This window comes from Asterias amurensis, chromosome 2, assembly GCF_032118995.1.
Source record: "Asterias amurensis chromosome 2, ASM3211899v1".
NCBI lineage: Eukaryota > Metazoa > Echinodermata > Asteroidea > Forcipulatida > Asteriidae > Asterias > Asterias amurensis.
This window is the reverse complement of record NC_092649.1, coordinates 11,750,007-11,774,743: the sequence shown is the minus strand read 5'-3', so window position 1 is coordinate 11,774,743 and position 24,737 is coordinate 11,750,007. Positions and strand designations below refer to the sequence as shown.

At 36.7% G+C, this 24,737-nt stretch overlaps 1 protein-coding gene across 1 annotated transcript in view; it reads left to right on the top strand.

The window, feature by feature from the left end:
* Window positions 1-24,737, top strand: part of LOC139934047 (dynein axonemal heavy chain 3-like) — a 109,994-nt gene that overhangs the window by 63,007 nt on the left and 22,250 nt on the right. The window contains exons 42-66 of the mRNA XM_071928329.1: window positions 257-520; window positions 1,243-1,334; window positions 3,052-3,090; window positions 5,273-5,354; window positions 6,167-6,305; window positions 7,063-7,253; window positions 7,974-8,069; window positions 8,524-8,715; window positions 9,050-9,183; window positions 10,240-10,402; window positions 11,222-11,404; window positions 12,137-12,295; window positions 13,075-13,146; window positions 14,236-14,436; window positions 15,410-15,565; window positions 16,092-16,187; window positions 16,695-16,799; window positions 17,475-17,608; window positions 18,224-18,395; window positions 19,000-19,086; window positions 19,581-19,697; window positions 20,757-21,080; window positions 21,583-21,687; window positions 22,795-22,845; window positions 24,259-24,419. Of these exons, the coding sequence (XP_071784430.1) occupies window positions 257-520; window positions 1,243-1,334; window positions 3,052-3,090; window positions 5,273-5,354; window positions 6,167-6,305; window positions 7,063-7,253; window positions 7,974-8,069; window positions 8,524-8,715; window positions 9,050-9,183; window positions 10,240-10,402; window positions 11,222-11,404; window positions 12,137-12,295; window positions 13,075-13,146; window positions 14,236-14,436; window positions 15,410-15,565; window positions 16,092-16,187; window positions 16,695-16,799; window positions 17,475-17,608; window positions 18,224-18,395; window positions 19,000-19,086; window positions 19,581-19,697; window positions 20,757-21,080; window positions 21,583-21,687; window positions 22,795-22,845; window positions 24,259-24,419 (3,515 nt within the window). The remainder of the gene's footprint in view (window positions 1-256; window positions 521-1,242; window positions 1,335-3,051; window positions 3,091-5,272; window positions 5,355-6,166; window positions 6,306-7,062; window positions 7,254-7,973; window positions 8,070-8,523; window positions 8,716-9,049; window positions 9,184-10,239; window positions 10,403-11,221; window positions 11,405-12,136; window positions 12,296-13,074; window positions 13,147-14,235; window positions 14,437-15,409; window positions 15,566-16,091; window positions 16,188-16,694; window positions 16,800-17,474; window positions 17,609-18,223; window positions 18,396-18,999; window positions 19,087-19,580; window positions 19,698-20,756; window positions 21,081-21,582; window positions 21,688-22,794; window positions 22,846-24,258; window positions 24,420-24,737) is intronic.

The window sequence follows — 24,737 nt, the reverse complement described above, 5'->3', positions numbered from 1 at the left end:
TTTTTATTTGAAACATTTCTTTGTGGATTTTTATTTCTTCTTTCAAGTGTATGCATTTCATGTAACAACCTTTTGATACTTATGACCTTGTAGCACTGAGCCTACGATATGAACCTAAAATGTTTCCTAAAATGTTCAAAAACAGGCAAGACTTGCATGGTCTACTTTAATGTACATGAACAAAGTCCATCATTTCAAAATTACCAAACTTCTTAATCAACACAACCATCGCATGCTGTTCCTCATCCCGTTTTAGATGATGGTATGTGCAACTACAGACGTCTATACCCAATCCATCTCCAACTTCCTACCGACCCCGTCCAAGTCTCACTACGTCTTCAACCTGCGAGACTTTGCCCGCGTGGTCCAGGGCATCCTCCTGTTGAAACCCAAGTCCATGCCAGAGAGCAAGGAGGCAGAGAATAAGCTGATCAGACTGTGGGTCCATGAGGTGTATCGAGTCTTCTATGACAGACTGGTGGATGATGAGGATCGAGAGAAGTTCTTTAAGATTATCAAGGTGGGGACTGTCATAGATTTCTCTTGATCCCTTATAGAGCATGATACATGTAATCCTCCTACTTGAGTCTGTTTTCTGATTTTTTTTGCCCTGAGATAATTCAGAAAAACTGTGATTAAATAGCCTGAAAAATCAATTCAAGCCTATTGACCCAATTCACCTGACGTCATCATCAATATAATCTTGGATGTGCCATACTGGTAGGCAATGTCACTGTGCGTGACGCAGCGTTTACACTTAAACAAAACCTATGTGCCCACCAAAGTGGTGGCACAGTCGCCGCGTGTGACGTGGGTGCAAGGGGTCCATACCATAAATACATGTAGGCAAGCCCTTGTACACAACACAATTAATATTGTTTTCAAAGAACCAAATATCTGAACTGCCTTATCTGTATTCCTTAGAACTGGCTGGGGCCATATTTTGTTGTTCTTCTCCATAACATCGGAGCGACATGTAGTTCAAATTTGTGTCAGTGTGGCAACCAACAAACTATCATTCGTTACTGCCCTGGCTTCATAACATCAAAAGGGGAGCAAGGACTCAGAGACCTCAACGAGGACACCGTCTAGTGGCTTGAAGTCACTAAACTGCCAATTAATCACATTCAACTGAGTCTGATGTGGTAAACTGACAACTCATTTACTACTCATCAACCTGTAATGTTGTATAATGTATTAAATAACTCAGTTATCTGAATAATTTGATTGATTTTTTTTTAGAATGTTGTTCAAGGGCAATTCAAGGAAAAGATGAATACGATATTCAACCATCTCTACACTGGGAAGCATGTCACAGACGCTAACATCAGAAGGTAAGAAACTTACTGTTCAAAAGAGCAATTCATTTGTCGCCTATCAAGGATAAATGCTTCCAAGCAGCTATTAACCTTGCAAGTTTGCTGTTGTGACATTTGTCAATTCGTCTACAGCCAAATGAGGCTTAAAGATTGGTTCTTACATGTACTTCACGTGAAAGTTATGCGATTATTTACAATTGTTTATAAGCCTTTATTCAAATTACTCTATCATGCAAAATGCTGCTGTGTTTACAAAACGCATTGCCTCATAAAATGACAACCCTCATTTGCTTTTGGATTGCTTTATTGGTGGCCTGGCATTAATTAGAATTGATTAACTATCAGTGAAGCTTAAATTGTCATGCAAACTTCATTTGTATGTACAGTGTATGATAGGACTTAAAGGAACATGTTGCCTTGGATCGGACGAGTTGGTTTATGAAAAGCGTTTGAAACCGTTCGTTATGATATGCATATGGATAGAAAGGTGTTTTAAAAGTAGAATATAATGATCCACACAAATATCACTCAAAATTGCACGGTTTTCATTTTACGTCGCGAACTAACACGGCCGGCCATTTATGGGAGTCAAATTTTTGACCCCCATAAATGGCCGACCGTGTTTGTCGACAGGGTAAAACGAAAACCACGCAATTTCGAGGCATATTTGTGTAGATCATTGTATTCTACTTGTACATCATCTTTCTAACCATACCGATTTTATAACAAACGGTTACATGGCACTTTTCAAAGACCAACTCGACCGATCGAAGGCAACGTGTTCCTGTAAGCCTTGTTCTACCTGGTGAATCCGAATTTGATGTCACAACCCTCCTTTCACAGCAATATTCGCAAGTGAGTTGAGCAGTGTTGAACTGCTGCAAATTATTTGTTGCAAATTGTTGACGTCAACATTTGCTTCCCATTCCCATTCACAGGAAGTATGAACCGGGCTGTAGTTGTTCAGTAATGTAAGCAGTTAATGTCCCATTTCAAATAATAAACCACAAGGAAAACTGATTGGGTATATTTTAAGTGATTTGGAGTTGAACATAGAAAATTTTACTAGAGAGGGATTTGAAGCAGCCACCTCCGAATTAACCAGTTAATGTCCCATATCAGTAGTCAATAATTAATAATCCATTAATAGTTCAGTAGGTTGATGATTGATGGGATTATGCATTCGATATCACAAGCATTGAGTTTGGCACACAGTCAGTTCATATCATGAGAAAGATATTTGGTTATAGGGCCTTGGAAAATTGTCCTTTGAAAAAAATATGGTTAGAATAACAAGCAATGGCAGCCATTTAGACAATTTAAAAAATTGTACGTACTAACTATATTTTTCAAAATTTATATCTGCATTGGACCTATAGCCAAACATATTTCTCATGACATACTCTGACTCTGTGTCAAATTCCATGCTTGTTTCATCAAAGACACAACTCCCCTAAATAATCACCTATCTGCCCCACTAATAAAGTAGTGTAAGAAATGCATCACCGAAAAAAATAACCACTACTTTAGAAATCTTACCCTAAAATCTTCATTAGTTGTAGACTTCAACAAAAGCAGTAGCATGTTATCAATCACAAATAAATGTTCTAGCAATGTACGTCCTATTAAAATTAATCCGCATTTTGATGCTTCAATCATACCTGCTCCTGGAACACCCCCCTGACTTTTTGATTCCTACATTTTGTTTGTTTGTCTGTTTTTCATTGAGTAGCGGCGAATCTAAGGAGTTACGCTCTGAGGACATGAGAAGGTAGCTTATTAACGCCTTGCACACTAATACAGGATGGTGTCATTGTTACCCAAGAGTCTCCCAATCGGGGGTCATTGATACCCTGATCTGGCTATCAGTATACCCTAGTTGGGAGAGTGTTGGCTTATAATGATTCTATGTGGACCACACTACACTAACCCCTGCTAACAGCATCGACTGGTTCTCCCAGCCTCACTACCTAACCATCCTCCTGATAATACCTATCTGACAATATTGTCTTTTATTTTATATGACTACACTAACCCCTTCTTGCAGTCTTGTTCTGCTATGCAGCACTACCTACCCACACCCTCTTTCTCCCCCCCCACCCCACGAACCAAGACAGTAATTCTCAGTCATTTTCAAAACTTCACTTCATAAAACTCCTCTGAAGTTTCTTGTTTTCGGAGAAATTCGGCAGTAAAAATTTGGTGATAATAGACAATGGTAAATATTAAAATTTTCAAAATAGAAAAATGGGATGACAGTCTTTGCTCATGGTAAATCTGATTTTCAACAATTTAAGACCAAGAGTTTTATTTGTTGCACTGAGCAGACTGGGTCTCCACAGACCCCTTGCATAATGGGAAGTACAAATAAGGGCAAATGGCAATGGCAAATTTTATGGTATTTGGTATTTGCGACGCGTAATGACAAATACGATGCCATTGTTTGTATGCAACATGCACATCACTCAGGTGATGATAGGTGTTCCTATGACCTGACGGTGCTGTTTGAGCTCTGGACAAATTATGCAAGGTGCCTGTCAGAAATCAACTCTGTATTTCTATCTCCATAATATGACCATGCCACTCACTATCTTGTATTAACTGTCCTAACTCTTGCAGTGACTAATGTGCACTTAAATCTTCAAACTTATTATTACAAAGTATATACTTCTATTCTAAGTACTTCTATGAGTTTCATCAAATGAGTTATATGCAAATAATTAGTACACAAATAAATATAAAACAACGATTTATTTTCCTTCATTTGCAAGCACTGGGTTGAGTAATATCACCAAATAACAACATCAGAAACGCTACATCTGCACTGTCTGCATTTTGTTTCTTTTTTCTCTCATTAATAACTTGATGTAAGATGGACATTTCACAATCTCTCTTCTGTTTGAATTTTTGTTTTTTCAACTGAATTCAACTTGGAAAACGGTCATTTGCATTTTTTTTAAACAGGCCAGTGATATCAGAAATGTTTTGCCTTTTATCAAAGATACATGTTTGCCTTTCACATCAAACATCCAACATGTTGAGAATTTACTTAGCCAAATTGTGTCCAAACCTCTAAATAGTTTGCCTACTATAGTGAGATTTTACAATTCATTGAAAATGTAACATCCTGGAAGTTATATTTCTAGACCAAGGAGGCCATTAGACACTTTCAAGATTTTTAATTTTGTAACATTACACTCCATCAATTATTTTTGCACTAAAATTCACCATATTTTATCCCTTTTTGCACTTTTGTTTCTCAAAAAAACGCTCAATTTTCCTTAAGACTATTTCTTACTAACACAGATTGTGCACTGTTTATTTAAAAACTAACCTTTTTTGTTTTGCACTTAATGGTTTGTCTCCCTTTATGGAGTGATTTTACCTATTTTGATTTAATTTTTTGTTGAGTTTAACATTTATTTTTCACAGGAAGGCTTCTTCGATAAAGTGGCGTTTGAAAATCTCTCTTAGAGACTAGTTTAAAAGCTTAAAAACACCAGTATAAAGCACTATATAATTGCACTTACATGTATGATTATTGCTATTATGTGTCAGACGATCGACTTTCAATTTCTGCAGTACTTTCATTCCTTTTGAGGATATTTAACATTTTAAAATTTGATTAAATTACATTTTCTATGAAGGTTGTACTAAACGAAACCAAACTTTACATTTTCTGTTTTAATTTGTAAAAAGGTTGGTACAAATTTTACACTAAACTCTTTGTAATTTTACCACAATTTACAATTAGCTTTTGCTGCAAGTGCTATTTTATTATACAATCAAATCAAATCAAATCAAATACACCAAGAAAGAAAAAATTCAACCAAAAGAGTTCTTGTTCTGAAATATCTTAGTCTGATTTGTAAGTTGTAATTTTCACTGTACTCGGTGATTCTTCTGAGATTCCCTTATTACTTTTTTATATATTTAATTATTAAACCTCTCAGCCTGTTCTTTGGTGATTATCTGACATCAAGTGAAGAGGAGAGATTATACGATGAGATTAGAGACATGGAAGCACTGAGGGAGGTAAGAAGAATTATGCCTTAATTAATTAAATATGTAATTAATTTGTTCGTTCGTTCGTTCATTCGTTCGTTCGTTCGTTCGTTCGTTCGTTCGTTCGTTCGTTCGTTCGTTCGTTCGTTCGTTCGTTCGTTTGTTCATTCGTTCATTCATTTCATTCCTTTCTTTTTTTATTAAAAAACCAACTGGCAGCACAAAACTGACATACAAGGCATAACAAGACGAGAAAGATGCGTTAAAAATTTAGCGGATGAAAATATGAAATAGGAAACCGCAATACAGGGGTACATAATGCATGTACATCTACAAAAGATGACGACTAAATAGAAATATAAAAATGACCTTGCGATAAAATGCACAGGTACTCGTAGCTCAACTACAGGCGTTTGTGAGACCCCTTACAACTCTCAGAAATAGTGAAATGGCATGACAAGTGAATAAAATTGAACTTCAGCCATGAATTGCAGTAGATTTTTCTGTCTCCTGTTTGCAATCCTGTACTGATAGGCTTTAATACTTGTATTTTCTTTTCTCACGGTTAGATTTTTGCATGGTGGAAGAAGCTTCTGTGTATTCATAAATCCCATGCATAGTATTCCATATACACACACTTTCTGATTTCAGACTTTGTTGCCCTTGAGAAAAATAAAAAAAGGTAGTGATTACATAGCCTTAAAAGTTTATTAAAGCCTACATGTAGATCAGCCTTCGTACTAGAACTAAAAATCTGCAAATATCATACCTGAAACCCCATTCATGTATGCAGCTATTTAAAAAAAAATTTCTTCAATAATTTTCTTTGTTTCCTTCCTCAGTCCATAGAGAAGTATTTAGAGGAGTACAACCTGATGAGCAAGGCACCCATGGCTCTAGTCATGTTCCAGTTTGCCATTGAACACATCTCTAGAATCAGCCGTGTCCTCAAGCAACCTAATGGTCATGCGCTTCTAGTGGGTAAGTTATTGTAAAGCTAGTCGGTTAGTTATTGTAGACCTTTATTAAACTTCATTGAGCTAGTTATGTTCAGCATAAAAGGAAGGGCAATAAAGTTTGCTTATCATGCAGAAGAAGAAAAAAATCACTCGGATCGCCTGTTTGTTCCTATAAGAGAGTTGCAAGTAATCATTAAAAAGGGGGGAAAAATTTGTTTTATTTTTTAAAGCTGACTGATTTTTGAAGTTCATACCATTAACAGTACCAGTAGCAGGTGGTGGACACCAGGGCCCAATTTCATGGCTCTGCTTACCGTAAACACAGAATCGGCGCTTCCGGAAGCAGGGAATTCAGTGCTTACAGCAAGCCTATTTCACGGGTTAGCGGCGAATTTTGGCTTCTGCGCGTGCGTACTCCACGTTACTAGGCATTCTACGCTTACAAGGCTAGCGCAAAAATTCGGCACTTGCACGTAAGCGGGGAATCGTGTTGGTAAGCACAGAATTCGGCGGTAAGCAGAGCCATGAAATTGGGCCCTGTTCTGTAATTAACAGAATGTGGGTTTGAATCCTGGTCTGGTCAGTCTTGACACTTGTGTCTTTGAGTTAGGCACCCTGCATAGTTGCTTTTGTTAAAGATTTTTTGAGTTTATCTTTACTATCTATTCCCACCGTACAAAGTTTCAAGTATAAGCATAAGGCTTCTTCTCGAAATAGGGTGTTTTTGTATTTATTTCAGTAGTCTTTATGACAAGGATATATCCTCTTATTTTTTCTAGGCATTGGAGGTAGTGGACGTCAGAGTGCAGCCAGGCTAGCAGCCTTCATTGCTGTCTATGATCTCTTCTCTATTGAAATTACCAAGAATTACACAGTAGCTGACTGGAAGGATGACCTGAGGAGATTGCTAAGGAAAGCTGGGGATGAAGGAGCTTCAGTCGTCTTCTTGTTTGGGGACCATCAGATTAAAGTACGCTTCAATCCGTAACAGATATACTTATAAATGTTTTAGTACAACTATAATAAAAAACTTTGAAGGGGAAACCCACCTCAGGTCTTACATTTTTATTCGCATCACTAGATATTATTTAAAGAGGGGATCCAAGGTCAAGTTCAGTTTTGTGATTCACTCATTTTCCAATTGATAGAGTCCTAATGAAAATAATGACAAAATGTTAAAACTTTTAACTTTACGTTAAAATGCCACTATGTTTGAAACCCTTCAAATGAAACATTTGTCAAAATCCAAAAACTGTAGAAAGCGTCACTTTTAAAATTATAAAGTTTTTTTCTGCAAAGAATTTTCACTTCATTCTGGAATTTTGATGATATCTAATTTGACCTTTTGACTGGCACACAAATTCCTTTATGGAATTTACAGACCTTTATGTTTAGGCTGTCCAATGAGATCTTGTTCAATGAGTATCTTATACATTGACATTTTACACCATTTAAACACAAGATTAGAGACTCCAATTTATCTACTTGGAAAGGGATGCATCACAAAACTTAATTGGACCTTTTAGCCCAAAGAGTATACTGCTCAAATATAACATTTACAACCCTTCAGTGTAGTACATGCATGACCAAAAGTTAATGTGCGTTAGCCTATGTTTGTCTAATTATCTGTGATCCCAATTGACACAGACAACTCACTTTTGTATGTGGATTTTTGTATCTTCTTTTCCAGGATGAATCTTTCCTTGAAGACATCAACATGATTCTAAATACCGGAGACATTCCAAACCTCTTTGAGAATGAAGACAGACTCGAAATCATTGAGAAGGTAAATTTTCAACAATTCTGAAGCGTTTTTGTTCTTTAAAGGGTTTTGATGCTGCAAAATTTTAGATGAGCTGTTAACTTTTTAAGTTTATGCACCTCTGGCTCATTTCATGAGCTATCCTTAGGTTCACATAGTTTTACTCTTATGAGATGTTTCCGTAAAGCTTTTTTGCTGAAAATATTGCTTGGTAAATTTCTTTGTTCCCCAACTTGTAGTTGGTTGTCCCCATAACATTAGTCTTTCTCTTTCTTGCTTAAGTGCTTTGCATCCTTTGGTAATTTGGCATCAAATAAATCCAGCTATTATAATTCAGTGGGGCACCAGTAGCAACAACTTAAATGGAATGTCAGCTGATGACCTATATCTGCTAAGTAAGGTTTTTTTCTGTGCTTAGCAAGGCTTTATGGCATTGGGACCAGGTAAAATTATATGATCCCATTCCATTATCTTCCAGATGCAACAGCTTGCCATCTCAGAGAACGCCAAGGTTGAGATGACTCCACTCAACATGTACAATAAGTTTGTTGGGAGGGTTCGGCGTAACCTTCACATGGTCCTTGCCTTCAGTCCCATTGGTGACGCATTCAGGAATCGCATCCGTATGTTCCCATCACTCATTAACTGCTGTACAATCGACTGGTTTAAGGTAAATGTCACTGTAACATGAGATTTTAAAACATTTATACTTTTGTTTATCCATCCTTCTTGGGGTCAGAAAAAATAATATAAGTGGAATTTTCCATGATTTATTTAGCTGTTCACTGATAAGAAAACTGCGTGCAACATGATACTCTCCAATATAGAAGAAATTACATTGCTCGCACAAGTTTGAAAATCACCACAAATATTATAAACTTACAACAGACAGATACAAATGATGCACAAGAAACACCATGATTGCACAACAATTTGACTCCCAAGGGGATGTAATAGAAGAGGATAATGTAATGTTTTAATGTCTTTGGATCTTTTATTGCTAGGCGTGGCCTGAAGATGCCCTAGAGATGGTTGCTCACAAGTTCCTGGATGACATTGAGATGTCAGACCAGGTACGAGCGGAGACGGTGGTCATGTGCAAACACTTCCATGAAAGCGTCAGAGCTATGTCCGATCTGTAAGTACATTCGAATATCCTAGTGTTTTCCAAATGTTATTGTTTCCATGATGGAATGCTTGCGATATGAATATGCCATATCCACCTGATTCGTCAAAGTACATAACACTGTTTCTGTCTTAGCCCATGTAGTGCTTTATGCTGCACTACAATACTCGTTTCATTGTTTACTGCCGTACAAAAATAAACAAACCAGAACAGACTGTTGACTCATTGTTTTCCCTTCCCTTTAAAGGGTCTATGTAACTTTTGTAGGACAAAAAACACAATGTCCACAGATTTACACTAAACTTACACAGTTTGAAGATAATGATAGTAGAAAGCTTCCCTGAAAATATTACGTGCTGAGGTGCTGTAGTTTTTGGGAAATGAGTAAAACAATGTCATGAAAATAGTTTTCGACTCATGAGACGAAAATTTTTTTAATCATTTACAATTGATTTTCATGACATTGTTTTACTCATTTCTCAAAAACTACAGCACCTCAACAAGTAATATTTGAAGGGAAGCTTTCCACTATCATTATCTTCAAACCCTGTAAGTTTAACGTAAATCTATGGACATTTTGAAAAGGTACCCAAATCCTTTAAAGACAAACCACAGGATTGGTCATTATCACATTTATAAAATTTCAAGAAAGATTCGTTTCAATTTCAATACTCGATAATAAAGAAAATACCTGAGACCCATCCTCCAGAGAAATATATCAATTTGAAATACATTCGGGTCTAGAAAAAAACATTTCTATATCCCTAAAAATACTGTTCCTGCAACAATAGAAATAAGCCCAATATAAAGAACAACCTGCTGTCTAAGTAGGATTTGGAACTTTGCATGGTGGAAATAAGATATAGAAGAGTTTAAACCAACGGTTCTTTTCTGAACCACCCCAACTCATTTAGAGATAGTCATTACATGGTGTTACCGCAAACTCTTCTATAACCTGCTGTCTATTAAAAACTGAAATACATTGTAAGGGAACTGTATTGTTCTCATCCAAAAACCATTGATTTACCTTTTCTTAATGCGGTACCATCTTCTCTCTTTGTCTCTCAGGTTCTTCTCAGCACTGAGGAGAAGAAACTATGTGACTCCCACCTCCTACCTAGAACTGATTAAGACCTTTAAGAATCTGTTGAATAGAAAACGCATGGAGATAATGACTCTGAGGAATCGCTACGTAGTGGGACTGGAGAAACTAGACTTCGCTTCCTCTCAGGTCAGTATAATAATAATAATAATAATAATAATAATAATAATAATAATAATAATAATAATAATAATAATAATAATAATAATATCATCAAAGTCTTATATAGTGCACGTATCTACCAAACAAGGTACTCAAGGCGCTGAGTATATATACAAACTTACAGAAAGATAGGTTATTGCAGTGATGGATTCTGAGACCCAATTATTTAGCACATTACATGTATATAAGGGTTTACAAGGTGCTACGGCGCATATAGCAGCCACAGCCAGGAACACCGGGGCGTACCCCTTTTCTTTTCAAAAAATGCTCTGGGTTCTTTTATAGCGCGTTACACAACACACGGGACCAACGGCTTTACGTCCCATAGAGTGGTTAGGGTCAAATATTGCACTGGGTGCTAGGTTCAGGTAGAAGTGAGAAGGCTGCCTTGTCATTCCATCGGTTTTATTGACACCTTGATTGTGTTAAGGACAATCTTTGGCTAATCTAAGATTAGTTGAAGTGGTCCAGGTGAAAGTTGGGGTTAGGGTGCAATAGTAGAGCTGTAACATGCATTTGAAATTACCCTTCACTTTGAGGCCTCACTTTGCCAACAAATGACAAAATCTTTCGGGCGTGCATTACTTATAAAAGTAGATTTTTGTATGTTTTTTTAATATTCAATGCTAAGTTGCAAAGTTAACACAATTTTATCCAACCCAACCCATCCCCTTTGCCAGGTGTGATAAAGCACTATATATGAACTGCAAATTATTATACCTAAAGGCTTAGGCAAGAATTAAACATAAATTATTGGACGGTTCTCTGTTGTTATGACACTAACAGATCTCTGTGATGCAAGAGGAGTTGACAGCCCTTCAGCCTCAGCTGATTCAGACTCGTAAAGAGACTCAAGAACTGATTGAGATCATCAAGAAGGAAACCTCAGAGGTGGATGAGAAGAGGAAAGTAGTCGCTGTTGATGAAGCCATTTCTAATGCGGCTGCAGAGGAGGCTAAGGCTATTAAGGTAATCAGGGGTGGATTTCATAAAGAGTTAAGACTAGTCTTATCTCCAGTTAGGTCTAGTTATTTGTCATTAGGACGAATAACTCGTCCTGAGGATTACGATCCCGGCCATATACTGTTGGGCCCCCCTGCCCCCCTTTCAATGTTGGTTCTGATTGCACACGGTCTTCTGCGTTCCAGTAAACATTGAGGGGGGGGGACGGGGGAGAGAACAATTGTTATCAGTGGGAAGTGTACAGGGAATGGTTTTATGTAACGTTAGGAATGGGTGGCCCAAGCTTTTTGGCTGGGAGCCGGGATTGTAACCTTAAGTTTATAATAACTCCTAAAGAGTCATAGGACTAGTCCTAAGTTAGCAATACATGTACATGTATGTACCTTTGTGAAATTGTCCCCAGGTCATATCAGCGCAGTGCAGAAGCTTGTGATGGCATGTCAGTGGCGACTGCAACAACTACATTTATTATGATATTAATTACCAATTTTGTACTCTGTTTTTATCAGGCATGATATTCTTCCTACTTTAGTCAGATTTCCAATTTTTTTGTCCTTGAAAGTATGAGAAAAATTGTGATTTAATAGCTCAGAAAATCTATTAATGTACATGTAGGTCATCCCTTCACAATAAAATGTTCCTACTTTTTTTCAAAGAACTAAATATCATGCCTGCTTTATATTGACAAATCTTTGCTCAAGCTTTTCTGTTTTTCTCCTGCAATTTGATGTTTGCCAGGCTGACTGTGAGAAGAATCTTGAGATTGCGATGCCTGCGCTGAATGCAGCCATCAAAGCTCTGGATACATTGAAGCAACAGGATATATCTATTATGAGGACCATGCAGAATCCACCCCAAGGAGTCAAGCTCGTCATGGAGGCCATCTGTATTATGAAGGTACGATCTTAGACCTTTCTCAAACCTTGGCTTGGGCTTTGTCTCTGGCTTAGGCTCCGCGCGCTGCGTACACTGTGGAAACCCAGCGAGTATGAACCGGCCTTCAGGGTTGTACATGTACATTGGAGAAGCATGTATTTTGCACACAGTAGTTCCAAAATTAGGAGCCTGAGGTTTGAAAAAGGCCTGTTGCGCTTAATTGGCAGCTACAGCTACTGCTATGGCTAGATTGATGCGTCATCATGCGTTGAAGTATATGAAGTCCTTATAAACACACATAAAAATAGTCTTAGCTGTAGCCATAGCTGCCAACTTGAACACGGTCTACATGTACCTTCAGAATCTACAAATACTAATATATTTTTTCATAAAAAGGGAAATCAAATATAATTGTTTTGTGGAATAGTTAAAACACATTGTACGACCAACCTCAAATTCAGTGGTCACAATTTTGTAAGAAGCAATTCTGTCTGGTATGTTGTGCTTGCACATGACAGGGTAACTTACATGTACATTGCAGCATTTTTGACAGTATTGATGCGAACTTAATCATTCATTTGGGGTTGAACATATAAAAATGGAAATGAGTGGGATTTGAATTTGTAACCTCAGGATTAACGTACAGGGGCTCTACCAACTAATCAAAACTAATCCAATTTCTTGTTGACAATGAATGAAATTATGTATCCGGACGCTTTTTTTTTTTTTTTTTTAAAGAAATTAGTTTACACATCATTTCATCCGTGCCATAACATTGTATTTTTTTTTATTTCTCTTAGAATATTAAACCTGATAAGAAGACAAATGACCAAGGGAAAATCGTTGAGGAATACTGGCCTGCCGCCAAAAAGGTAATGTTTTAGATTAAACAATTATTTGACTGCATTTGCATGGAGCATTGATTTACATTTTGTTTTCCTTCTATACATACCTTCCGAGAGCTTCCGATACAAAATCAGCCATACATTATGCTAATGTGGGACCTGGTAATGCCTTGTAGCAATGACCATCATGAATACTCCCAGTTTATCTTCACTTAACTTTTTTTAAATTTGCTGTGTATTGCTTATTGCCATTGGGCTCTTGTGTTTATTGTAATTTGTTGTTTGTAACATTTTGAATATTCTATAAAAAAAAAAAAAAATTTAAACACTGTTTTCGTTGAATCCACCTGTTGACATTTTTAATGTGATAATAATCAACCAGAAATGAAATATGTATATTTTAAAACTGATCTTGAGGCTACTGGTTATAATATATTTGTGAGATAAACAAGTTCAACTACTTCCTGTGAACTTTTCTAAAATCAGAGATACTAGTTGCAAAGTAATGCATTATTTTCTTTTTTTTGTTTTCCGAAAACTAAAAAATTATTCTCCCAAACCTGCCTAGTTACTTCCCAGTTTCAAGGACCTCGAACATCTATTTTGAACCACTTAACAAAATGCCTTTTATATATTTTTTTTGAGAAGTCAACCTCGATCCACCAAGTGAAAGAAGTAGTCCTCGCCGACTTCCTACCTTCCGCCTAGGTAGTTGTTAATAAGCAGGACAGTTCTTTTCAGAACAGAGAAGTCTCTCAAATTTCCGCAGCAGTAGAATATAAAGCAAGACATGTTCTCTCAAGAGCCAAATCTACACGGTAGATACACACATGGTGTTACTGCAAACCAAGTATAAATTAATAACTCACCTGGCAATACCTCAACTAAAATAGAACATCCTCCAATCCATTAATAAAAGCAAACAAAAAACATTTTAATAAATCTAGTGAGGTTTGTGATATTCACCAATAAACCTTTCTGGGGGAATGTGAAAGCACATGTGTGAAAAACTCACAAACATATGTATTCTCAAGCCCTAAATCTTTCAAGGATTTATATATCTTAAAAAATCAGAACTTTAAATCTTGATTTAATTTTTGTTGCATTCCATATCAGATGCTTGGAGACTTAAAGTTCTTGGAATCTCTCAAGGAGTATGACAAGGATAACATTCCAGCCCAGCTGATGAAGAAGATCCGAGATAACTACATTCCTAATCCTGACTTTGATCCTACGACTATCCGCAAGGTTTCCTCGGCCTGTGAGGGACTGTGTAGCTGGGTTAGAGCCATCGAGGTGTATGATAGAATCGCAAAGGTAATATTTCCTATTGGTTAACAGAGAGAACATCATTCAATGACAAACCACAAGGGAAACTGACTGGGTATATTTTGAATGAGTTGAGTTTGAACAGAGCTAGAGCTGAATTTGAACCAACGACCTCTGGAATAACGTGCCTGTGCTCTACCAACTGAGCTATCTAGCCCTATATTGGCGGTCTCCCTATTTTTTCAATAATCAGGGATATGTTTAGCGTCCCCGCCTGCTTCCTTTTTAGAGACCGCCTCCTTTTAAAAAAAAAATTATATGCACACTTTTTTAATTGTTTTTTGTTTATTTTTTGGTTTTTTTATGAAAAAAGGATTACAATCTGAATGTCCTGTCTGAATGTCTTTTCCAATGTTTCATTTATGTATTGTGTGCTTGAGCAGTAGATAAAACAATGGTTATTTGACATTTTAAAAAGAAGGGTGGCCATCTTGAAACAAAAACATTTTTGTTTTTAAAGCCCCTCCTCCTTCCTTTTTTTGAGAAACCTGGACGCTAAACATGTTTCTTTTTTTACTCGGCGTTAAGCCTAGAGCTGCCAACTCTTTCTGATTCTGCAGAAAATTTCCTGAAGAACAAATTTGAAAATTTCCCTGTGTGTGAAAATTTGTTCCCTGTTATAAAAAGTGTCTCTTCCTCTCAGCTATGGAATAAACTCCCAACTCAAGTTACAAATTCTACCAGTCTCACTGCTTCTCTCTTCTGTTCCTTCTTCTGTGGTTTGCATCCTCTGGTGCAATAAACTATTGATTGATTGTTTGATTGATTGATTGTTTGTTTCAACCACTATTCCCTGATTATCCTTGAAGTCAGTTGCTAGCAAAAACCAAGGCAAACTTCATGAGTTACTTAGTCAAAGTTAAAAATGTCTGTCTTACCTACCAACAGAAACTATGATATAAATGTAAAAAGTGCAACAACAACAAAATATTAAAAGTGCAAAATATTCCCTTCTTTTCAGATTGTAGCCCCCAAGAAATCTCGTCTGAAGGAAGCTGAATCCAAGCTAGGTGAGCAGATGTTGAAACTGAACGAGAAGCGAGCCGTCTTGAAGGAATACACTGATAAGTTACAGGGACTCAACGACAAATTGGAGAAGAGGAATAAGGAGAAGAAGGTTGGTAGGATTTGGAAAGTTGTCAGGCAATTCCCAGAAAGAAAACGATTACATGTTAGCTTTGGGAGAAATACTTGTTGTACAATTTGCATGCTGTTAAGTTGGCTGCCTGTAAAGCTTTGCTCTTTGTGACATGGCCTTTATGATCAAGGCACAGTGTGCTGGATCTTGTTTCATTGGGGAGTCCTTACAAAAAAGTTGTGTTCTCTGTGCCGCCTCAAAAAACTTTCACAAACTGTTGAGGTCCATCCTAAAACAAACCAATTAGCTTGGAATCTCATCATGCTGAGAAGTGGCATGTAACCTGGGCCCAATGTCTTAGAGCTGCTTAGAAAATATTGCTTAACAGTTTCATGATAGTTGGCTGATACATGTACCTCATTCTGGTAAGTGTAAATGTTGTTGTGTGCTAAGCTACTTTTTCTGCTTAAACATCTCTATGAGTTTGGGCCCCGTTTCTGCCTGGGAAAGATTCTGCGCTCAGATGTATTTAAGATGTGTTTTCTTGTGATATTTCTTTGATCAGCAACTTGAAGATAACATTGAGATGACGAGATTGAAGTTGATCCGAGCTGAGAAACTCATCTCTGGTTTGGGAGGAGAGAAAGACAGATGGATGCAGGTGATGTAGATATAATAACGCTTCAGCAAACTTGTGTGATACAATCCTCCATTACAAAGTGGTTTAGGACCCAGACACTTCGCCAACATTTTGTTTTTGTTGTTAAAATTTGCATTAGTTAGAATGTGTTTGGTTTTCAGTGAATTGAGAAAAACAAGTACTTTGGTTCTCATTTATGTTTTTAGTAACTACCTGCTAAATTGTTTTAAAAGTACTGAGTACGTGCCTTTGTATCATTGTGATGCACGAAATTTGCCTTGCTTTCTTCGGCAAATTGCATTTATTATGAACCAGGATATATAAAAAACTAAAAGAAACATGACGTTGAAGTGTACATTAACTCATACTCTCTGACTTGCAATGAAAGTCTCACAGAACAACTGTTTCATCACAATGGGAATTTTATAATAAGTTTGCTGTCAACTTGTTGGGTTCATCATAAATTCAGCAATTTAATGGTTCTATGAAAATGGTTATTTATTTGATTATTGTGTTTTGATTGTGCAGCTAGCTCAGGAACTTGGTGAAACCTTTACTAACATCGTTGGTGATGTGCTGATATCAGCGGGAGTAGTGGCTTACCTTGGGATATTCACTCTATCATTTAGACAGGTAAGTTCATCCCTCCCCCTCCTTACACATTGTCCATCAACCAAGTTTTAAAAATAGAACCAAGTATGTCCTGAGTCAGTCAAAGTGCTGATACTCCTTTTGTTCAAATCCTTGATTTAAATGTGCAGACACGCTCATGTTTGTACATACACTCGGTGGACACTGTTATCTTGGAGTTAAACAACAAAAAGACATTCTGCCTATTTCCTTTGGAATTTGTTGATGTACTTAAATTTGAGACAAAACTACATAGTTATAAGAAAATCTTCCGTTAAAAAAAAATTAGATCTCTTTTCTTTACAACCTTTTAAATATAGATGTTATTTATAAATTAAAGATATAAGAATTAGCTGTTGCAAACTGCTTACCGACAAAAAAGAAACTAAGGTATAAATGCAAAATTTAGTATGGGCATAGCAGTCTTTGTTGAAGGATAAATGAAACAATAACAAGAGCAGTCAATTGGAAAGAGATGACATAGATGAAAGCAGAGCAGACACAATTTTAAAACATTTTACTGAGTATTTTGTTTTTACACAACTTGTAATATTTCTCTTTTAGAAGTAGAGGTGTTGGCTTTGAAAAGATCGTTTTTGCTGTTCTCAACATTTTGACTATTGTGTCTTCATCTAGAGATGATTTTATTCAGATTATTATTTATTTTCCTTCCATTAGGAATGTCTGAAGGACTGGTATAGACTGTGTAAAGAGAAAGACATACCTGTGTCGGATGTGTTCTCACTCTCAGCCACCCTTGGTGATCCTGTCAAGATAAGGGATTGGCAACTAGCTGGCTTACCAGTCGATAAGTAAGTCAATTGTAATATCAAAAATAATAGTAAATAGTTTTTATATACCACTTTTCATTAATATTCTCAATTTTCATTCATTATTTCCAGACAGGTTTTTGAAGAATGTGAGCCATTTATCCAACACCTTGTAAGGGTTGAGAAGGTGCTACGGCGCATTTAGCAGCCACAGCCAGAAACACAGAAACACCTTCTCTTAGCAAAACAAAACTGAGAAAAAGGGGGTTAATACATGTAGTTGAGTTGTTTGTTGAGTACATCGACACATTTTCTTTCAGTGCTAATATTAACCCCATGCAAGTGTTACTGGATTTTTTTAAACGTGCATTACACAACACATCGAAGTAACGACTGTAAGTCCCATCTGAAAGACAAAGCAATAATGGTGAAGTGTCTTACTTAAGGACACAAGTGTCAAAACCGGGATTCAAACCCACATTCTGCTGATCAGAAACACCAGAGCTTGAGCCCAGTGTGCTTGAACGCTCGGTCTCACTTGCTCCCCATTACAAACTCTCATTCACGACCCACATTGAAAAAAGAAGCTCAGTTCAAGATGCTTCACTTCATAGTGATGTACCAAAATCTCCAATTTTATTTGTATTCTGTTTGCAGTTTTTCTACAGACAATGCTCTAATAGTGACCAATGCCAACCGCTGGCCACTCATGATTGACCCTCAGGGTCAGGCCAACAAGTGGGTCAAGAATATGGAGAAACCCAACAAGCTACAGGTCATCAAACTCTCTGACCCCAACTACTGCCGCTCTCTGGAGAACTGCATTCAGGTTGGAAAACATTTACTTCTTGTTTCTTTCTTCTTTTTTTTGCTATGGTTTATTGTTGTTTTTAAAAGCAATCGCACAACAGTAAACAGTATTGTCCAAAGGCCCACACTTCGTATATCACAACTTATATATCAAATAACAAACCTGTGAAAAATTAGGCTCAATTGGTCATCGGAGTCGGGAGAAAATATTGGGAAAACCCACCCTTGTTTCCCCACAATTCGCCCTGCATGACATGTGTTTAAAATAAATCTGTTATTCTCGAAATCGAGAATTGATAATAGTTTTAATGTTTTCTCAAAAAGTAAAGCATTTCATGGAATAATATTTCAAGGGAAGTCTTTCACCATTACCCTCTGTAAACCCTGTAAGTTATTTGTAAATCTGTGAACTTTTAATTTTTGTTCTGTTCAGAAAGTGTCAAATGGCTGCAAAGTATACAACCAAAATTGCCTTGGCTCTCGTGATTAAAAATACAAAACAAATTATGATTACAAGCTTTTTTTATAGAAAAAAGAGTTTTTATACTGTCTTAAAAAGGGTGTTTACATTTTGTATTTGTATGTGCTCTCATTTTCTTGTCTGGATCTTCTTCCACATGTAGTTTGGTCAGCCATGTCTTCTGGAGAATGTAGGAGAGGAATTAGACCCTATACTAGAACCTCTACTTCTCAGGCAAACCTTCAAACAGGTATGGTACAAATAACTTCTTCTTCATTCCTCAACTGTGAAAGTAGATCGTTTTTTTAAAGTTTTTTTTTAGTAATAAAGCAAATGGATTTGTAAAAGTTTATTGCATTGTTTTTTTCAGGAGTGGACAAAAAGTAAAGAGAGTGGAGTGAAGTTTTAGATGGAGGAGGAAAACAAATTCCTGAAAATTGTCAAAACCACATAAGGAAGAAATTATACCCTTTTCACTTTCGCTTAAATACTACAGTGGTGTCTTAGATATCAGGGTCCATTTCCTGGCCATAATTTAAATCTTATTTGTAAGCATCTATTATTAAATCTCATCAGATTAACATTCCATGGCCGCAATAATATTTGTTGTTAGATGTGTTCTTCATAAATTTTACATTTTCAGGAATTAATTCAGCTCTCAACAATAAACATTTCTGCAAACTATTAACACATTTATCATGCAGACTTATAAAGTGTGTGTTTGTGTGATACTTCTTGATTTAGAATGGCCTTGACTACCTGCGCCTTGGTGATAATGTGATTGAGTTTAGTAAAGACTTCAAGTTCTACATCACCACAAGGAAACGTAACCCTCATTATCTGCCAGAAGTCTCTGTTAAGGTAAGTACTGGTGTGATATGTACACCATGGTCGAACTCACTTTGTTATACTACTGATATAGAATACAGAGCTATGCAAAATTTAGCCTCAATAATGTTTGAGGTTTGTTCCCGCATTAATCCTGCTTTTTTTTTTTCTTAGGTCTGAACAGCCATCGTTATTTGTTGGTGTTTTCCAGGGTTGACTTGGATTCAACCTCTAGTTAACTCCAGTTACCCCTTGTTTAATTCTGTTGAGGCCCCCCCCCCCCCCCCATCCTACAGCCAACTGCTAGAAAAGTCAAGAAAACTTTACACACAAATAATTTTAAAAAAGTGGTGCAAAAACGTGCATTTGTTTTGTTGGATGTACAAAGGAGGGCCCATATATCAAACAAAAATGGGTGCAATTCCTTTCCATATATATTAGAGTGGGGCTCTTAGAGTCTGTTTGTTCATCTCCAGTGATAACAAAGAGCAAACATCTTTTATAGATACTGATAGATCAATATATTACATACGATGAGGATACAAGAAGCTAATTAAAAGGACAGTGAACAAATATGATATTACATATCAAACAAAAACACTAAAACATGACAAAAAGCAAATGAGTACATTCAAGAAAATGTTAAGTATTAGACGAACGTAAAGGACAGTAACTGAAAAAATGAACATCTTTTGATTTATTTATTTGTGTGTTCATTTATTTGATTTGAGCAAATAAATTTTGCTACATGCATTTTCAAAAGTAGAAAAGCAGTTTTTTGTCTGTAATTATCACCTGGAATCATACATGGTTTTCTAAGTCCCATCTACACCGGGACAAAATTTAAATTTTTTCACCCCCCCCCCCCAAAAAAAAAGAGGAATAAAGTATCTAATTTACAACTTTGCTTTCAGGTGTTACATTGAACAAGTATTTGAACAGTTTAGAAAGTGAATTTGTAGGAGATTGTGTACTTAACTTTTATTTGTTAAATTTGCAATGAATTGAGCTAATTTTAATCTGAATTACGCAATGTGCCAAAAAGAGGTGTGACTTTATTTATCATCTGAATACTGAATTGCTCTTTCACAGGTCACCCTCCTCAACTTCATGATAACTCCCCTAGGTCTTGAAGACCAACTCCTTGGCCTCGTCGCTGCCAAGGAGAAGCCCCAACTAGAGGAGAAGAAGAACCAGCTGATCATAGAGGGCGCTCATAACCGCCGTCAACTCAAGGAGATTGAGGATAAGATCCTAGAGGTGCTGTCATCCTCCGAGGGGAACATCTTAGAAGATGAAACGGCCATCGAGATCTTGTCCTCCAGTAAGGTCTTGTCTAAGGAGATATCTGAGAAGCAGGAGATTGCTAGCAGGACGGAGAAGGAAATTGATGAGACGAGGGACGGGTACAAGCCGGTGAGTGAGGGAGGGGGTTTTCTGGGCAGTTTGTACGAAAGTCTGGAAGTGTACGCTCTCTGAAGATTAATCTTTAAAATGTGAAAATGTCTCAAAACAAAGAATGAATGGAAAGAAATTCATGTTAATGGTCATTATGCATTTAAAGAACATGACAATAAACTCTCCAACACTTGAAAAACGTTCCACACATAGTCAGCACTCACACACGACCCATACAATTAAAGGACTAGACTAAGTAGTTACAGTTTTTAAATTTGTAAGAACGGTTTTAGTTTGTTATTTTATTTGTTTGCCTTTGAAAAAGACTCTGCTGGGGTTAAAAGGTGAAACTTATTCCCAGGCGTTTTAGTAATTCAAGTGTGGAAAGGTCAACCAAATTTTTCTGGGAACTTCCTGGGAAACTTGTTTAGTGCAAAAGCGACCATAACTTTTAATAAAAATCATCTAAAAAGTTCTTAGATTGTTATTTCAATATATTGATTTGTCTCTTTGGCCGTAGGTTGCTAAGCATTCTTCCATTCTGTTCTTCACGATATCGGATCTTGCTAGCATTGAGCCAATGTATCAGTACTCACTAGCTTGGTTTATCAACCTTTATTTACAGGTAAGGATCTCTTTAGTTTGGTCTACATCTTAGAAACAGAGCCCGGAGAACGCTGAGTGTCTCATTGTGCGTGCGGTTTCGTTGTGAGACCATTTTTATGGACGCACATACACCATTTTTGTTACGCTATGGACAAAATATTTTGCCATACAATTTTGCAACACAATGACATCCTCATTGACCAATGGAAACACTAGAAAAGGTCTTTGTGCGCTGACATCTTGCCATTTTGCCATACGCGCGTGTCACGCGATGATAATTTTGCCATACGCGCGTATTGCGCGGTATCAAAACGCAGCGTCCACAGACGACACAGAGGGTGGCCGAGCTCGGCGTTCTCTGGGTTCTATTTCTATGGTCTACATAGATTAACTATTTTCCCTCCATCCTCTGTTGCTTATCTATGCAATACTTTTTATACGTTATAAATTGAGAAGAGTAGTACATATCAAATAAATGTTGACTTCAGTTACAAATTTTTGTTCTTAAATTCCAATTTTGGTGAGCTAGTTGTTTATTCTTATAAAAAGTAAACTCACTGTAAGAAGGAACTAGAAATAAATAGTAAACTTGCGATTACAACCATGTGTAAATCTCTGATCGTCTTTTTTCTCCTGAAGACGAGCAGTGTATACTGTACGAAACGTCAAGACCAAACTGGCTTTTTTCAGAGCCAACACTCACTCATAAGAGATTTACACATGGTTGTACCCGCCAGTTTACTTTTATTTACAGTTCCTTCTTATTTCTCCATACCACGCAAAGCTTCAAACAATACTTAAACTCACTGTGCTGGAGACAGAACCTTCTCTGCTGCTAAGGAATTGGTCTTATTGCAAATTTAAAAAAATCATGTTGATTGAAGGCACAGACTTTCATTACTTGCTTATGATGGAGCCCTCGTAGAAAATGACTCTTTCTATAACATAAGTTTGCTATGATATTATTATAAAATATAATGCCCGTATTGGAAGGAAAAATACAGAATGAAAGTTTATGATTTTTTTTTATATTCACTTTGCTGCCATGTATTTTACCACATTAAAACCTTTTATGTTGTATTTTTACCTATTTGAATGATGTTTAACTTTCGTCATACCCATGTAGTCTGTCCATGTCACTAGGACAATGTCTCCGGAAATGTTGCAACAAATACCTGTAAGTTAAAAGTTCACCAGATCAGCACATACACCCCCCCCCCCCTCCTCCCCACCCCCACACCCACCGTTACTGACCTTTGGCATCGGACACATCTATGTACATGGTGTTTTGTCCACAGGTAGTGTGTCTTATGTAACATGCACACAGCACATTTGGCATTGGTTGAAATGGAAATTTTACCTATTCGTTTTAGGAAACTTTGACATCAACATCAACTAATCATGTCCACAAAAATGTTCGTTTGGAATTAACTTTCACTTTTAAGCATTCTTTGAAAACACTAAGCAATTGTTTAAATAGTTTTATGCTTTAAAATTGTAAGTTCCCACTTATTGACTAACACAAATACCCACCTACTTATCCACAGTTTTTGTTTTAATGTCTTCATTCTAATATATTTATATTTATCAATGCATCAACCAAATAGCCTAAAGACTGGAGCACAATGTAACCAAACCAAGGCTGTCAGGGCAAAATAGACTGGCTCCATTTTGGTATATTGAGAATCAGTATTCATTATTGTTTGTGTATACAGGGAACATGACGCAAATGGTGAATGCACAAATAGTTATTATACTAACCAAGGACCTGCACATAATCACTTGGCTAAACATCTTGAAGCAATGTGTCACATCCATTTTTGTACGAACCTTAGGAAAGTTTGAAATTTTGGAAAGCTGTTTTACAACAATCGGCGTAATGCATTAAGAGCAAGCAGTGCATTCATTATCAGTTTTTTTTAATCAAAATGATGCGAATTTGAATGCTCATACAGTTGATGTGCATCAAATAATAACTAAAAGTGTAAAACAGAAACTACCCAAATTCAAATGCATTGTTTGAAACTAGCACCTTTAAAATGAGAAGAACACTCACTGAAACATTTTCCATCATCCATACGTCATAAACATGTCTCTGCCCAGGAGGATTCCAAAACATTATGCAGTCAATAGCTTTGTGGTATAATTTTATACTGTGCAGATCCCTTATTTAAAGACACTGCGCACCTCTGGTAATTGTCAAAGACGAGTCTTCTCACTTGGTGTATCTCAACATATGCACAAAATAACAAACCTGTGAAAATTTGAACTCAATTGGTCATCAAAGTTGCGAGATAATAATGAAAGAAAAAACACCCTTGTCGCTCAAACTTGTGTGCTTTCAGATGCTTGATTTCGGGACCTCAAAATTCTGAGGTCTGTAAATCAAATTCAAATATTTTAGTGGAAAATTGCTTCTTTCTCAAAAACTCTGTTACTTCAGAGGGAGCCGTTTCTCACAATGTTTTATACTATCAACAGCTCTCCATTGCTTGTTACCAAGTAAGTTTGTATGGTAACAATTATTTTGAGTAATTACCAACAGTGTCCAGTGCCTTTAAACTGTTTGTTTTTTTCATTCATCTTACAGTCCATAAATTCCAGTCCAGCCTCCAGTGATCTGAATGAGCGAATCAACAGTCTGAATAACCACTTCACATACAGCATCTATCAGAATGTCTGCCGATCTCTCTTTGAGAAAGATAAACTACTCTTCTCCTTCATTCTATGCATTGGGCTGGCTAAGGGCAGGTAAGAATGTCTGGTAGACTTAAAGGGACACGTTGCCTTGGATCGGGCGACTTGGTCTAATAAAAGCCTTTGAAACAGTTTGTTTTATGGTCAGAAAAATGTTTTAAAAGTAAATTATAACGATCCACACAAAAATGCCTCAAACTTGCACGGTTTTTCTTATACGTCGTGAACTAACATGTCACGCCATTTCTTGGAATTAAGTTTTTGACTCCATAAATGGCCGACCGTGTTAGTTCGCAAAGTAAAAGTAAAACCACGCAATTTTGAAGCATGTTTGTGTGGATCATTATATTTTACTTTTAAAACATCTTTCTA